Below are 17,072 nucleotides of genomic sequence, written 5' to 3'. Positions count from 1 at the left end.
GGGTGTGGCAGGCCCTGTCCCTTTTACTAAGCTCCGTTTTTGTAAAAGTTTCGTGGGCAGCTTAAAGGCTACGGAACCTTTGAAAATCCTTTTTGTTTTTTTTTTTAACCAAAAAGAACTTTGTAATTAGTTTTCATTAAAAAAAAAAAAAGTTTTACTTTTTGAGATCCAGCTTCTATGTGTCCTGTATATCCTGCAGCTGTATCTTGTGCTGAAACACGAATCCGTCAGTTCAGTGGGACTGACGGCTTCGGTGACAGCGGGTCTCTGACACGCAGGATCCACCTGTTATCGAACTTAGATGTGATTGATAATAAAGCTGGATCCTGCGTGTCCCTGACCCGCTGTCACTAAAGCCGTCAGTCCCACTGATCTGACGGATTCGGGTTTCAGCACAAGATACAGCTGCTGTGTATACAGGATACTAAGAATCTGTGTCTCAAATAGCAAAACAATAACTTTATAATAACACAAATCAATTGTTTTTGTAAAAACAAAAAAAGTCTTCAAAGATTTACATAGTTCTTAAATGCTTAAAAGGTTGTTTTTTGGTTGTTTTATTTGGGGAAATTGTGACTTTTGATGCATTTGTGACTTTTCCATGCCAAAAAACCTGCGTAGAAAAGTTCATAAACTCCTCCCATAGACTTCAATTCTAGATTTGGATGAACCATCGCTCTCTCCTGGAGTCGCTAGAGAAGAAATACATAAATGTAGATCATCCCGGTGATGTCCTGCGGCCTTGTGCGATTTTCCCATGTGTCCAGATGTGACCGGGAGGACGGCGACATTAGCCGCCCGCTTCCATTCAGTGGCAGCGCAGGCTCCAGGCACGTCCTGTGGGGAATCTCCCGCCGGCTATCGCTCCACTACACTGCATTGTCTCCCAGTGTTCAGCGCGTCAGATTAATTACACAGCTCATTTTGTTTGTTTCTCTGTTACTGAATACAAGAGGCGCTGTATCTCGTATGGATAAGGGAGCTTGACAATGCAGCCTTTAGAAGACGCGTACACATTAAGTAATTGACTTCTCTCCCAGAGCCCAATTATAAATCAGTAGGGAGAATGGATCTTAATCAAGCGGAACTTAACACATTCGCTGCTGGAAAGGACAAGGGATGAGTAGAACAAGTGGTTAAATGCAGGTAAACTGATACTCAATTAAAATTGCAACATTAAACAATAGTAAATTGCAGAAATGGAACACAGGCTCAAGCTGCCGCTCTGTCCCCATACTTTACATTGCGGCACTGCTCCATTAGTACACAGCTGTGATCTGTAACTCCAGTTTAGCTTAATTGTCTATTGGAGTCTATGGTAGTCAGAAATCTAAATGATGAACTCACTTTGTACACACATTACTATAATCTTGTACTGTTTCCGAGTTACAGTCTGTATTATACACCAGAGCTGCACTCTCTATTCTGCTGGTGGAGTCACTGTGTATATACATTACTTATCCTGTACTGATCCTGCGTTACATCCTGTATTATACTCCAGAGCTGCACTCACTATTCTGCTGGTGGAGTCACTGTGTACAGACATTACATTACTTATCCTGTACTGATCCTGAGTAACATCCTGTATTATACTCCAGAGCTGCACTCACTATTCTGCTGGTGGAGTCACTGTGTACATACATTACATTACTTATCCTGTACTGATCCTGAGTTACATCCTGTATTATACTCCAGAGCTGCACTCTCTATTCTGCTGGTGGAGTCACTGTGTATATACATTACATTACTTATCCTGTACTGATCCTGAATTACATCCTGTATTATACTCCAGAGCTGCACTCACAATTGTGCTGGTGGGGTCACTGTACATACATTACATTACTTATCCTGTATTATACTCCAGAGCTGCACGCACTATTCTGCTGGTGGAGTCACTGTGTACATACATTACATTACTTATCCTGTACTGATCCTGAGTTATATCCAGTATTATACTCCAGAGCTGCACTCATTATTCTGCTGGTGGAGTCACTGTGTACATACATTACTTATCCTGTATTGATCCTGAGTTATATCCAGTATTATACTCCAGAGCTGCACTCATTATTCTGCTGGTGGAGTCACTGTGTACATACATTACTTATCCTGTATTGATCCTGAGTTATATCCTGTATTATACTCCAGAGCTGCACTCACTATTCTGCTGGTGCAGTCACTGTGTACATATATTAATTATCCTGTACTGATCCTGAGTTACATCCTGTATTATACTCCAGAGCTGCACTCACTATTCTTCTGGTGGAGTCACTGTGTACATACATTACATTACTTATCCTGTACTGATCCTGAATTACATCCTGTATTATACTCCAGAGCTGCACTCACTATTCTGCTGGTGCAGTCACTGTGTACATATATTACTTATCCTGTACTGATCCGGAGTTACATCCTGTATTATACTCTAGAGCTGCACTCACTATTCTGCTGGTGGAGTCACTGTGTACACATTACATTACTTATCCTGTACTGATCCTGAGTTATATCCTGTATTATACTCCAGAGCTGCACTCACTATTCTTCTGGTGGAGTCACTGTGTACATACATTACATGACTTATCCTGTACTGATCCTGAGTTACATCCTGTATTATACTCCAGAGCTGCACTCACTATTCTGCTGGTGGAGTCACTGTGTACATACATTACATTACTTATCCTGTACTGATCCGGAGTTACATCCTGTATTATACTCCAGAGCTGCACTCACTATTCTGCTGGTGGAGTCACTGTGTACATACATTACATTACTTATCCTGTACTGATCCGGAGTTACATCCTGTATTATACTCCAGAGCTGAACTCACAATTGTGCAGGCTTCATAGCTGAATCCTCCCAGCATTACCCAGTTGTTTAGTGTCTGCACAACACTTGCTCTGGTGATTTGCATTCTGGGAAGCATTGTCTTTAAACCTGGCACTGTAGTAAGGTGATGTAGGAAAAACTAGCTTACCCCCCTTGCATTACAGGAGCTCAGATAAGCTGTTAGGGGGGTGAATGCCCAGAAGCTTGGAATGGCCAGGTGTATTGCGCTGTCAGTGTGCTGTCACCCGTCCTCCTCTGATTTATATCCAACTATCTGGGAAAGTTTCCTCCTCAGCACGATGCATATTTTGCTTGCTGCGCACACTCAGCACGTGAGAGATTGTGCCTGCGAGGCTTTGCGCAGTCCGTCCGCTGACACATTTCTCGAGCCATATGGCTGAGAATATTTTTTTTTTCAGAATCATATTTTGTTTGGTTGTCAGAAAGCTGAGAACATGAAGTGTTGCCGCTTATTGCTTCACACGTTATCAGTGGATGATTCGATGATCCCTGTTGGGGGAGGGGGGAGACTTTTCTCAAAGTCGTGAAAAGAGGAAAGCGGTAAAAAAACAGTGTGATTGCAAGCCACAATGTATAACCGGCGGCGCAGTGGGGCCCTCGCAGCCGGCACCGGCATTCAGTGCATAGCTGTTCTCATGTGGGAAAAGGGTCATTGCCCCCCCCCCCTCCCATCTCATAGACACCAGGTCTTCCAGAAACAGATTTAAAGGGATGTTCTCGTTAATATTAGGGCTTCTCCGTTGTAATAATTTTTTTGGACATTTTTTAACACACTCCAAAAAATAATTCCTCAAACGTGCTCTTTGCTAAGCAGCAGTCGGAGTATGTTCTGGTGGCTTCAGTTCTGCGATCTCTGTGCTAACATGGCATTGTCAAGGTGTGTCCAGGTGGATATTCGAGGTGTCAGCCACGGCCGAACGATGGATAGTTGACAAGTAAGGGTAAGTTCACACGTAGCGTAAATACTGCGGACTTTCCGCAACAGAATAAGTTGCGGAAAATCTGCAGCATAATAAAGTAGCAGCAAAGTGGATGAGATAGAACAAATCTTCTGCGCTCGCTGCGTAAATGATAAGCGGAAAAAACGCTCAAAAATTGACCTGCGGAGCGTTTTTTGAATTCGCAGCATGTCAATCGTATTTGCGTAAACGCTGCTTACATATTGTAGGATTTCGCTATTGGGGAGGTAAAATCTGCAAGAAATATCAGATGTTGCGTTTTTTTCTATGGAATCGCTGTGATTCCACCGCAAAAAGCGCGACAGAAAAAAAACAAAAAATCTTATACTTACCCAGAAGTCTGTAGTTCTTCCTAAAGCGGCCACCTGGGATGATGTTTTGTTTCATCCCATGTGACCCCAGCAGCCAATCACAGGCAGCAGCGGTCACATGGGATGAAACGTCACCCCAGGGCTGGAAAGCGTTATGACGTCGAAGTGACGCGGCACCGAGGTAAGTATCCTTTTTTTTTTTCTATGCACTTTTCTGCAGCGGACAACCTTGCCTGAAAACTGCAACACAATTTGGTGCAGTTTTCCAGCTGGAATTCCCTGCGGCACACGGGGCGGACAGGATGTTTGCTTTTACGCTGCGTATCCGCCTTGTGTGAACAGACCCTATGGGCCTGTTTACACACGGCAGAAATTTCTGCGACAGAAAGTCAGTTCCATTCATCAGAATCAGGTTGTTTGTCTCATTCAGATCAATGGGACAGTCACAGAAATTTCTGAAACAAATCTGCCGCGTGTGAATATAAGAACATGGCAGAAGATGCGACTAAAGACTTTAAAACTGGGGATAATTTTATATTTTTATGGAACTGCTCTCTAAAGAAGATGTTACAAGGCGACAGAGTTCTTTAAATTCTTAATAAATTAACTGATGACCAAAGTATATAGTATGATAAAATATAATAGAAATATGATATAAAGTAATATAATACCATTTTATAATACAATATAACATAGTACCATAATATATAATACAATGCCAGATGATATAATATAATAGCACATGATATACTACAATGCTGCATGATATAATAATATAACACGTCTGCTGCCGCCGTCTTCTTTTAATCCTACAAGCTGTGACAGAGGAGGGTCTTTTGCAGCATCAATGACAAAACCGCGAGGAAGGTCACGGAGAGAAGAGCTAGAACGCGGGCAGCAGGTTGCAGTTATCTTTGTGAAAAGAGCGAGCGGTGTTTTTATCAAACAGAGACGGCAGGGATTCTTGAGGGAAGTTACACGACATCTAATTTCCTTCACTCAATAACAGAAGTCTGGAAAATTAAAGCGTGACTGATGGTGGCGGCGCAGGACCCGTGCGTGCCCAGATCATTAGCATATAGTGAGATGAACACAAGTGCTGCTCTAGGACGTGCCCGTGGAGATGGTGCCGGCCGGTTACACCTGGGAAGATCAGCGGCAGAGGGAGCGCGGCAGAGGGAGCGCGGCAGAGGGAGCGCGGCAGAGGGAGCGCGGCAGAGGGAGCGCGACAGAGGGAGCGCGGCAGAGGGAGCGCGGCAGAGGGAGCGCGACAGAGGGAGCGCGGCAGAAGGAGCCAGGACTTTATCTGGAAATAGAATTCCCTCCCTTCAAGTGTGTATTAATCTATCCTGACAGATGATGGGCTCGTCTTAACCCAGCAGGCAACAATTTAATTGTTTCCTAACCAAGAGGGGCATGGCGTCCCCATCTCAACAAGATTGCTGGCAGGCTGCATGAGTGGCTGGCACTGCCAACACACAGGGTCGCCGGCCACTTGGAAGTATTGGGAGAAAATCACGCACCAGATGGAGGGCAGTTATAGATCTCAATAACAGAAATATTTGTTGTTCAAGGTCGTTACTTGTTTCTACGAATATATAGAAGTGACAACAGGGGGTTAATACTGAACTGATGAGGGTTCCCTTAAAAAGAAAATAAAAAAAATCCTAACTAAATCTTACATAAGTTTCAGGGTAAGGCCACACGGAGCGGCTCTGACACGGTCGCAACACGGCTAACAACTGCGCCGGCACCAGGTTCGGTGCGGCTGTCAAGCAGCCTGTTAGTGGTCGCATGTTAACGCGGGTAAACCGTATCTTTATCTGCAAAATTGTGCGGCCCTGAATTAATACACCCTTTATGGCCGCACGATTTAGCAAATTACAACAACTTACCCCCTATTTATTCTCTATGGCAGCGCCGTAAAAAGCCGAACACTGCACTCGGCTATCTCCGGCGCTCCCATAGCGAATGAGTGGAGCGGCAGTGTGCGTGCGCATGTAACTGGAATAGCCCTTAACTAGGTATTTGACAGCCGCTCCTACATAGTGCCAACGTGGTTGTTGGCCACGTTGCGACCGTGTCAGGGCCGCTCACTGGTGTGATGATAATTTGTTTACAGCGCTGAGGAATACGTTGGCGCTATATAAACAATGGAAAATAAATAAATAAATATGGCTGCCATTGCACCCACTACAGGGGTTGTCACCCAGCTTTCCCACAATGACAAATCTGCATAGCAATACAGAGATACATCCTCCGCTCCCATACTGGAGCACAACTAGGTAGATTTGTCTTTCAGGACTCTTGGAAAGCAGAGTAATGAATCTTGGAAGATAATGGTGGCCATATTGGTTTTCACACAACTTTCCCAGAAACGGATATAACTAAGAAATGTTTGAAAATTATTTTTATTCTATTCGATTTTTATGCTACTAAAATTTTCTGCTAGGTCTCTAAATGGTTTCCAACCTGAAAATCCCTATACCTGGATTCTGATTAACCCCTTCATGCTGACAATCTGTAGATTCATGTCCTAGCCGCATATACCCCGTGCAGCCAGGACGTGAATCTACAGTCCTCTGCTTCTGCCGGCATAGCGCTGAGGAGAGCGCTCTGACGCCGGCGGTGTGAGTGTCCCCAGCAAACTGATGACTGATTGCCGAACCACTTGGCTTCTGAGAATGTGATCACCATGATTAACAAATCATGGTAATCTCTGAAAAGTTTGTTTGTAAAAAAACTTTTCACGCTTGATCTCTCCTCTCATCCTCGACTGTGTATATATATATATATATATATATATATATATAGATACACACACACACACATTTACAAAGTAGAAAGTATATACTTTGTATTCCCTGTGCCCCTTAGTATTAGAATATGCAGGCAGGAATAGTAGGTAAGGCTCTGTTCACACCTGCGTTGTGTCATTCCGTTGTTCTACTCGGTCGGAGTAGCAGAAAAGGGAATAACGGAACCAACAGACACCGCCGGATGCCGACGGAACTAATTGACTTTAATAGGTTCCGTCGGCCTTACGTCGCAGTGTCCGTGATTTTACCGGACACAATAGCACAGCATGCTGCGCTATTTTCTCCGGTAAACCCTGCCGGATCTGTGACGGAGCCTCCTTCGCAGATGTGAACAGAGCCTTAGTCAGCTGTAAAACTCTAAAAAAAAATGGTTCAGTTATTCAACATAGTCCAAAAGTTATAACGGTGTAAAAGAATGTATACCAAAACGGTAAAATTGGGCCTGGTCATTGAGGCATCGATGCCCCTTGGTCCTGAAAAGGTTAAAGACGTACGTGACACATCTGATGGCGGCTTCTATTGTGGTCAGGTGTCGTCCGCAGCTTCACTAAAGAAAAAAGGAGCCATGACAAGTTGTAGTCTGAACAGAGGCTAAAATACAACCCTGACAGACGCAGCGCCTCGCGCCTCAGGTGTGCCTCACCTAAAGTTGGCGAATTCCATAAAATGGCTGCATCTACCCGTGTTCAGGAGACGGAGATGCTGTAAATGGCAGCCGGGAACTCACTGCTCTTAATTTTATTTTATTTTTTCATACCGGAAAAAAAGACGCTCATAAATGTTGTATGAGAAGAGAAAAACCTGCGCGAATGATTAATTGTCTGGTGATGAAAGGCTGGGAAGACGGCAACAAAGGAACGAGAAAATCGTCTGACGGAATCACCAGAGGTGAAACGACGCTGCTCTGTGTATGTGGTTTCCATGGTAACCGGCGCTGGGAGATGAACGCAGGAGATCCATTCTGCTCTGTAGTACAGGTTCATAAATCTAACTTGCAGAGGGAGCGCGGTATCAGCGCGCCGCCATTGTCGTAAGCCGCGCGTCGTTTGGCTTCTGCTTCTAATTACAGCAAAGCGGCACAAAACAATGAGGTCGTTATTAGTGGACAATGAAGTGAAATAATTAGAGGGGCACCTGACCCCGTGTTTATCTAATGTGGTGCAGGAGCTGCCGGGATGGACCGAGAGGAGATAATAGAAGGCAATAATAGCGCAATAAAAACGCAGGGCGAGCTGCCTTCGGAGCATGCTAATCAACGCACAATCAAAAAACGCTATTTCCAGCTTGGCGAGTCGTGTTTATTACGTCCTGCGGTCAACGGGATGGGACGGGTCGGATTTTATGCGGTCGTTTCTCGGGGGCTCGTTTGCAGATGTGGTCATTGCTTCAGGGTTATTCTTGTAATGGGGGGGCTTGTGGAGCGGCGTGCACTTGGGTTCTAAATGCTTTTGACCACGTCCTGTGTTGTCTGTCTGGGATCCTAATTCTGCAGCAACTGGTATAATCAGCTGGCTGGAGATCATCGGGAGAGGACAGACTGGAATGTTAAAAAGAGCTCGTCGCTACGGATGTCACCGAATATAATGGAGGCAACTCCATCTATCACCCCTAAATGTTACGGTCATTGTGCCAGCTATAAACCCGGAGCCTGGGCAGATAACAATATCCCTTCCCATTATATAAATATTCTATATTCATCACGCCCTCTATTACGGCATATGGAGGTAACAGAGCGGGGTCCCCCACACGGTTAGCCAGGGGTTTGTTTGTCATTACAGAGAGCCGTGGGCGACGTCTAACGTGTCCTTTGCAGGGAACATGAAGGCTTAGTGGCCGCACATTCCAGCAAGAACAGCGGATTCCGGGAGATCCTCAAGATCAAGTCATTGTTGAGGGAAGTGCCGGCGGAGCAGGGGTGGCTCAAGTTCAACAACCCCTTAAACCTTGGTTTTACATGTAGCATTAGTAGTGCAGAATGGGGGGATTGGACCCTTAAAGTGAACCTGCTTTTAAAATGTATTTTAAAAGCAGGTTCACTTTAAGGGTCCAATCATTTAACAGCAGTATAAATTATTTTGAACATTTTTCTAATATACATAATCAGGCTACAGTCCTCTGTTTCATTAATACAGTGCATTGTTCCCCTGTATCCCAAATTAAAAATCTCAGATGCTTGCTGCCTTCACTAGGAAGTGATCCATAGGACTGCTGCCATCACTAGGGGGCGATCCATAGGACTGCTGCCATCACTAGGGGGCGATCCATAGGACTGCTGTCATCACTAGGAGGCGATCCATAGGACTGCTGCCATCACTAGGAGGCGATCCATAGGACTGCTGCCATCACTAGGAGGCGATCCATAGGACTGCTGCCTTCACTAGGAAGTGATCCACAGGACTGCTGCCATCACTAGGGGGCGATCCATAGGACTGCTGCCATCACTAGGGGGCGATCCATAGGACTGCTGCCTTCACTAGGAAGTGATCCATAGGACTGCTGCCTTCACTAGGAAGTGATCCATGGGACTGCTGCCATCACTAGGGGGTGATCCATAGGACTGCTGCCTTCACTAGGAAGTGATCCATAGGACTGCTGCCTTCACTAGGAAGTGATCCATAGGACTGCTGCCATCACTAGGGGGTGATCCATAGGACTGCTGCCATCACTAGGAGGCGATCCATAGGACTGCTGCCATCACTAGGGGGCGATCCATAGGACTGCTGGATCACTAGGAGGCGATCCATAGGACTGCTGCCTTCACTATGAAGTGATCCATAGGACTGCTGCCTTCACTATGAAGTGATCCATAGGACTGCTGCCTTCACTATGAAGTGATCCATAGGACTGCTGCCTTCACTATGAAGTGATCCATAGGACTGCTGCTATCACTAGGGGGTGATCCATAGGACTGCTGCCATCACTAGGGGGCGATCCATAGGACTGCTGCCTTCACTAGGAAGTGATCCATAGGACTGCTGCCTTCACTAGGAAGTGATCCATGGGACTGCTGCCATCACTAGGGGGTGATCCATAGGACTGCTGCCTTCACTAGGAAGTGATCCATAGGACTGCTGCCATCACTAGGGGGTGATCCATAGGACTGCTGCCATCACTAGGAGGCGATCCATAGGACTGCTGCCATCACTAGGGGGCGATCCATAGGACTGCTGGATCACTAGGAGGCGATCCATAGGACTGCTGCCTTCACTATGAAGTGATCCATAGGACTGCTGCCTTCACTATGAAGTGATCCATAGGACTGCTGCCTTCACTATGAAGTGATCCATAGGACTGCTGCCTTCACTATGAAGTGATCCATAGGACTGCTGCTATCACTAGGGGGTGATCCATAGGACTGCTGCCATCACTAGGGGGCGATCCATAGGACTGCTGCCATCACTAGGAGGCGATCCATAGGACTGCTGCCATCACTAGGGGGCGATCCATAGGACTGCTGCCATCACTAGGGGGCGATAAATAGGACTGCTGCCATCACTAGGGGGCGATAAATAGGACTGCTGCCATCACTAGGGGGCGATAAATAGGATTGCTGCCATCACTAGTGGGCGATCCATAGGACTGCTGCCATCAGTACAGGGCGATCCATAGGACTGCTGCAATCACTAGGAAGTGATCCATAGGACTGCTGCCATCACTAGGGGGCGATACATAGGACTGCTGCCATCACTAGGAAGTGATCCATAGGACTGCTGCCATCACTAGGGGGCGATCCATAGGACTGCTGCCATCACTAGGAGGTGATCCATAGGACTGCTGCCATCACTAGAGGGCGATACATAGGACTGCTGCCATCACTAGGAAGTGATCCATAGGACTGCTGCCATCACTAGGGGGCGATCCATAGGACTGCTGCCATCACTAGGAAGTGATCCATAGGACTGCTGCCATCACTAGGTGGCGATCCATAGGACTGCTGCCATCACTAGGTGGTGATCCATAGGACTGCTGCCATCACTAGGTGATCCATAGGACTGATGCCATCACTAGGGGGTGATACATAGGACTGCTGCCATCACTACAGGACAATCCATAGGACTGCTGCCATCACTAGAGGGTGATACATAGGATTGCTGCCATCACTAGGAGGTGATCCATAGGACTGCTGCCATCACTAGGGGGTGTTACATAGGACTGCTGCCATCACTAGGGGGTGATGCATAGGACTGCTGCCATCACTAGGGGGTGATGCATAGGACTGCTGCCATCACTAGGGGGTGATACATAGGACTGCTGCCATCACTAGGGCGTGATGCATAGGACTGCTGCCATCACTAGGGGGTGATGCATAGGACTGCTGCCATCACTAGAGGGCGATCCATAGGACCTATATACAGCTTTTACATTTTTAACAGTAGGTGCACTTTGAGGGTATATTCATTCACATGCCCATTTTTTTCCTGTGGTTTTTACTTCTTGAAACCTGCAGAACTCGCAGAAACCATAGAATTTAATAAAAGGGATGGAACTTGTATTTCAGCACATATATGAGTAGTTGCTCCAGTGTGATTATAGTGCAGTAGCAGCTTATTCCTCTTAAAAATGTCTAACCGCATGGCGCAAAACTACACTGAAAAGTGGCGTGCTAAAAACCGCATGCAGTTTTTATTGCGTTTTGTTTTCATCGCATCAAAAACCATATAAGTAAATTTACCCTAAAAAAAATTACACCTTCCAATATGTAAAATCTTTCATCGGCAGGAAAAATTATGCATCAGAATCACGCTGTAGCTGGTTACATATAATATGGCCACATTTAAGCATCAGTGTTAAGAGCACAACACCTGGACTCTGGTTCTACTGACCCGAATTTAGATCCCAACTGAACCCTATTGTCAAGTTCAGTTCATTAGAGGGGTGGGGAGTCCGGATGTTTCCTCCGTAGTTTGGGGACTAGAATACACAACTGTATTTCAACCCAGTGAAACCGTCCGAATGATGTACATGTAATATCTTGCCGTCTTGGAGACGTTAGCCCCTCACCTGAAAGCCTCAATGATCGTCTGCTCAGATAGGTTTGGGGCCACTCGTTTAAATGCACGATTAAAGTCGTCCAAGTTTAAAAATCCACGGCCTAAAGACACAGTATAAAGGAAACGATTTAAAGGGAGCATCAACTTTCAAATTTTTTATTTTTTAAAATTTTGTTTTAAAAAGCCTTAACGTTAAGCAAGACATATGGAGGCTCATGTATTAGTCCATCTACATTGAATCAATGTGAGGCAGAAAAAATCTGCGGCGCTAGTTTCCGAGCGTTTTTTTTTCTCCGCGGTCCTTGCCTCAGCTTCAATGGCCAAGGGGCAAATAAACGGAAAAAAGGCCAGGCAGTTCAAAATCTGCCTCAAAATTCCTGAAGGAATTCCGAGGCAGATTTTTTTTTCTGCCTGCAAAATAACTCTGTGTGAACAGGGCCTTACAGTGACCATGACATCTAGAGGCGTAGAATGAATACTCACAGTGCGTATCAAACACAGAAAATATCTGTCTCAGGTCTCCAAAGCTCAGCTGCGCACTTCTCTTCAGGGACATCAGCTTCACAAATTCATCAGGTCTCACTCCTATGGGGTAAGAAGACGACACTACATTGTGTTAGTAAATGATGTTTTCTAATGCTGATGTGTATTCAGTGATCTCCCAGCCCAGGACTGTCCGCAGAACCTCAGGGTCCTTTTACACCGGCGCTGATCGACATTGTAGCGCGTCGAGCACTTGTTTAGCTGCATTTATATGGAGCAATCATTGTACTGTACGGGCGACGAACAAGAAAGTTTGTGCCAATACAGTTTACATCATTGTCGGCAATACATCCCGTTTACACGGAGGGACGCGCTGCCGACATTGATTATTATTCTGCCGCATAAGTAGTGGAAAAAAAATCTGTGTGGAATTCAGGCCATGATGCAGATTTTCTAATCCGCCACATGGTCATTCTGTCACGAAATTGAAATCCACTGCAAAATCTGCATGTGTTACATTCATAACCATCTGTGGAGAAACGACGCTGTGTGTGGACGTACCCGAATACTTGCCTGTAAAGGGAGCAATTCTGATAATACATATAATATAACCGAACTGTTACTTTGTGTAATTCTATATATTAAAGGGTAACTAAACTTTAAGAAAACTTGACTTGTCATAGTGATATGTCAGGAGTTTTGAGCGGTGCAGGACCGAGCAATGAGACCCCCACCGATCGCCAAAACTAAGCGGCCGAAGCGCTCGGGTGAGCACTGAGCCGCTTCGTTTCTAATCGCCTTTTATCGGAAAGCCGATGTAACGGTGAACGCGCCCATAGACATTCTATTGAGTCCGTACACCGTTACATCGGCTTTCCGAGAAAAGCCGATTAGACACCAAGTGGCTCAGCACTCACCCGAGCGCTTCTGCTGCTTCGTTTTAGCGATCGTTGGGGTCTCAGTGCTCGGACCCCCACCGATCAAAACTTCTGACATGTCACTAGAACATGTCAGAAGTTTAATTACCCTTTAAGGTTTGGTGAACATAAGCTTCAGCATTAATCAGTGACTTCGTGATGGCACAGATTACATGTAAATCACTTACACTCTAGTCCAGCCCACAAAATCTAGACCTGCCCTTTAAAAGCACAAATTTATATGTTGGAGTTTTAGAAACCTCTACAGACACCCAGTTACCTCCAGTCTTTGGCAGGCCCGGCACCATTGTATCCACTTCAATCTGGAAAAAATGAATGATATTTATGAATATCAGAGAAGCAAGAGCGACTTATAAGTGGTCATTACTTGTACTTTTATAATAATGCAGCTAAACATTATCTGAACTCCACGGCTGAACATAAATCGACATAAAAAGTTAAGAAAATACTAACTACATTATGTTTTCTTCTCCACTCAAATCTAAAGCTAAATCCAGAATTCTGCAAATTTCAGGTTAACTAGAGAGCAGTGCATTGTGGGAGCTCAGATGACAGCTAAACCACGGTCTGCTGCTAAGGACACACAGCAGAATTTTGAATGCAGCTCTTGATATACAGAGAAAATAATACTCAGAATTAGTACAAGATAAGTAAAAGTACTTGCAAAGTTACTCAACATTGTAGGTCTAACTGTGGAAAGTAAAAAAAAAACAAAAAAAAAAAAAACTCTCACACTGGTGTATGGCTCGTTACAGTGTATATTTATGAGGAGACCACAGTTACTTTAATTTATACTTGAATGGTAACTAAATGTTCAACAAACTTCTGACATGTTATAGTGACATGTCCGAAATTTTGATTGGTGGGGGTCCGAGCACTGAGACCCCCACCAATTGCTAGAACGAAGCGGCAGAAGCGCTAGTGTGAGAGCTGAGCCGCTTAGTTTCTTTTCGGCTTTTTTCTGGAAAGCCAACGTAGCGGTGTATGGGCTCGTAGACTTTCTATCCAGTCCGTACACCGCTACAACGATTTCCGGAAAAAGCTTAACAGAAACGAAGCGACTCGGCGCTCACACGAGCGCTTATGCTGCTTAGTTTTAGCGATCGGTGAGGGTCTCAGTGCTCGGACCCCACCAATCAAAACTTCTGACATGTCACTATAACATGTCAGAAGTTTGCTGAAACTTTAGTTAACCCTAAAAGGAAATTTGATGTCCTTGTCAACAAAAGGAAAGTTACAATTCAGTCACACCAAGTGCAACTACTTTATGAAAGTTTCTGAAAAGAAAAGTGACAGTGAAAGAGGCCACGTACATCGTTCAGTAGGGTGCACTGTGACCCCCAACAGGTGTACACACGTTGGGAGACATAGTGAATGGTAATAACGCGGGGAGCAATCATGACAGCAGATACGTGACTCCCGGCCACTGACAGTGACTCTCTGCTGACATCTTCTGGAAAACAGTGGTATCACGCAAGGTCTGGATTATGCAGCATTTGTCATGTTTCTACTTTATATCTTCACCTATATATAACCTGATGATAGATCCCATATACAGCGCCGCACAACTTACCTTAGAGGGTTTATACCCAAATAATGTTACAACAGCCACCTTGAGGTCTTCCCTGCTGAGATGCCCTTTTTTGCCTTCATCACAAGCCTCGAACACCTGAAACAAAACAATCCCATGATCACAGAGAGATAATGACTGGCAATAATCACAGAGGAAATAGTCCCAGTGCGCTGAATGTTACAGGGGGGGGGAGAGTTATCAGTGCGGTCGCTTTATCGGTGCGGTCGATGGGGGAGGATTTATCGGTGCGGTCGATGGGGGAGGATTTATCGGTGCGGTCGCCGGGGGAGGATTCATCGGTGCGGTCGCCGGGGGAGGATTTATCGGTGCGGTCGCCGGGGGAGGATTTAGCGGTGCGGTCGCCGGGGGAGGATTTAGCGGTGCGGTCGCCGGGGGAGGATTTAGCGGTGCGGTCGCCGGGGGAGGATTTAGCGGTGCGGTCGCCGGGGGAGGATTCAGCGGTGCGGTCGCCGGGGGAGGATTCATCGGTGCGGTCGCCGGGGGAGGATTTATCGGTGCGGTCGATGGGGGAGGATTTATCGGTGCGGTCGCCGGGGGAGGATTTATCGGTGCGGTCGCCGGGGGAGGATTTATCGGTGCGGTCGCCGGGGGAGGATTTATCGGTGCGGTCGCCGGGGGAGGATTTATCGGTGCGGTCGCCGGGGGAGGATTTATCGGTGCGGTCGCCGGGGGAGGATTTATCGGTGCGGTCGATGGGGGAGGATTTATCGGTGCGGTCGATGGGGGAGGATTTCTCGGTGCGGTCGCCGGGGGAGGATTTATCGGTGCGGTCGCCGGGGGAGGATTCATCAGTTTTTCTTTTAAGGCATAGACGGGTGGATTTACCATTCAGAAGCCTAGAAAAGCTGGGGAATTACATCTGTGAGAACTAAGGCGAAGCTTCTATGGCTTTTAACACAGCTTTTCCTGACTCTTGAATGGTAAGGCTATTTATTTATTGTGGTAATTCCGCACTTTATATTGTTTTTTTTTGTTTTTAGGTTCTAATGCGGAAACAGCTGCAGATTTTGATGTGATTTTTTTTATAAACTCGTCAGATACAATTCTGAGACGGAAAAGCAAAATAAATTCACGCTGCGGAGTTTGAAATCTGCACCGCAGGTCATTTATGTTCCCGAAAAATATAACAACGTGTAGACGAGATTTCTTGCAATGTTATTTTCTTTGCTGGTCCTTTATTACGCTGCAGATTTACCGCACATAATACGCATGGTGTGAACGTGGCCTAAATCGGCCTGGTTATGGGTGATGCTCTATATTCATACATTGGTGGGTGGATTTACCATTCAGAAGCCTAGAAAAGCTGGGTAATAACACCTGTGAGAACTGTAATGAAGCTCATATGGGGTTTTATTCAGCTTTCCCAGACTCCTGAATGGTTAACTTGTTTAGCCCTGAGGTGATATTTCTTCTACGTCCATCTTTTTGCCAGATTTGGCGCTCGAGGGTCCGGGAGAGTTGGGTTATAACCCCGTGACGCCATATTGGTTGTCACCCAGCATTCCCTGAAACAAGGGGAGAGAGGACGACTCCGGGACTTCCATGTACTGGGGTATGAGAAGACATTACCTGCAGAAACTTCCTCCTCTCAGAGTCACTCACATCCCGCGCTGACAGAGACCCCGCTGCAAACATCGCTCTGCCCCTAAACCAACCCAGAAATGACGCCTGAATACCGCCCGGGACTGCTTTCACCCAACCGCACAGGCCGCGTCGCCATAGCAACCCAGAATCCAAAACAACCGCTCAAATCTAAGCTTACACCTTATTGGTCGCCGATGACTGACGTCAGTTGTAAGCAACGTGGCTATTGGTTTACTCCAAGAGGTCCTCTCAGTGGCGTAGTTATTATTATCGCAGTGTTCTAGATGCCGCTTGCCACTCCCAGCAAGTCCAGTCAGGGGGCGTTACACCGAAACTGAGAGATAGCCTGGCTGACCTCCGCTGGGAGTTGTAATTCCATTATAACAAGTGCTGTTAGAATGTGCCAGCAGGGGGCAGTACTACTATACAGCGGCTGGGCTTCTCTTTATTATAGCTCGATAATATTCAAGGACATTAGAACGGGAGAATATGTGGGAAATACCTATAATTGGCTAGGCGGTGACGTTTATTTCTGTGCGCCTCGTGGTG

The 17,072-nt window shown here is 46.0% G+C and overlaps 1 protein-coding gene across 5 annotated transcripts in view; it reads right to left on the bottom strand.

The window, feature by feature from the left end:
- The window catches only part of EFCAB11 (EF-hand calcium binding domain 11), a 31,679-nt gene extending 14,814 nt beyond the window's left edge, over window positions 1-16,865 (bottom strand). The window contains exons 1-5 of one of the 5 annotated variants that reach the window (XM_075843727.1): window positions 16,702-16,865; window positions 14,919-15,014; window positions 13,605-13,647; window positions 12,408-12,530; window positions 11,935-12,025 (exon numbers count right to left, since the gene is read on the bottom strand). In XM_075843727.1, coding sequence (XP_075699842.1) covers window positions 11,935-12,025; window positions 12,408-12,530; window positions 13,605-13,632 — 242 coding nt within the window. In that variant the 5' untranslated portion in view covers window positions 13,633-13,647; window positions 14,919-15,014; window positions 16,702-16,865. The other 4 variants (XM_075843723.1, XM_075843724.1, XM_075843725.1 and 1 more) reach the window with 4 other exon arrangements.
- Between the last annotated feature and the right edge of the window lie 207 nt (window positions 16,866-17,072).

This window comes from Rhinoderma darwinii, chromosome 12 (assembly GCF_050947455.1).
Source record: "Rhinoderma darwinii isolate aRhiDar2 chromosome 12, aRhiDar2.hap1, whole genome shotgun sequence".
NCBI lineage: Eukaryota > Metazoa > Chordata > Amphibia > Anura > Rhinodermatidae > Rhinoderma > Rhinoderma darwinii.
Note: the sequence above shows the minus strand (reverse complement) of the source record. Positions and strands in the feature narration are given on the sequence as shown.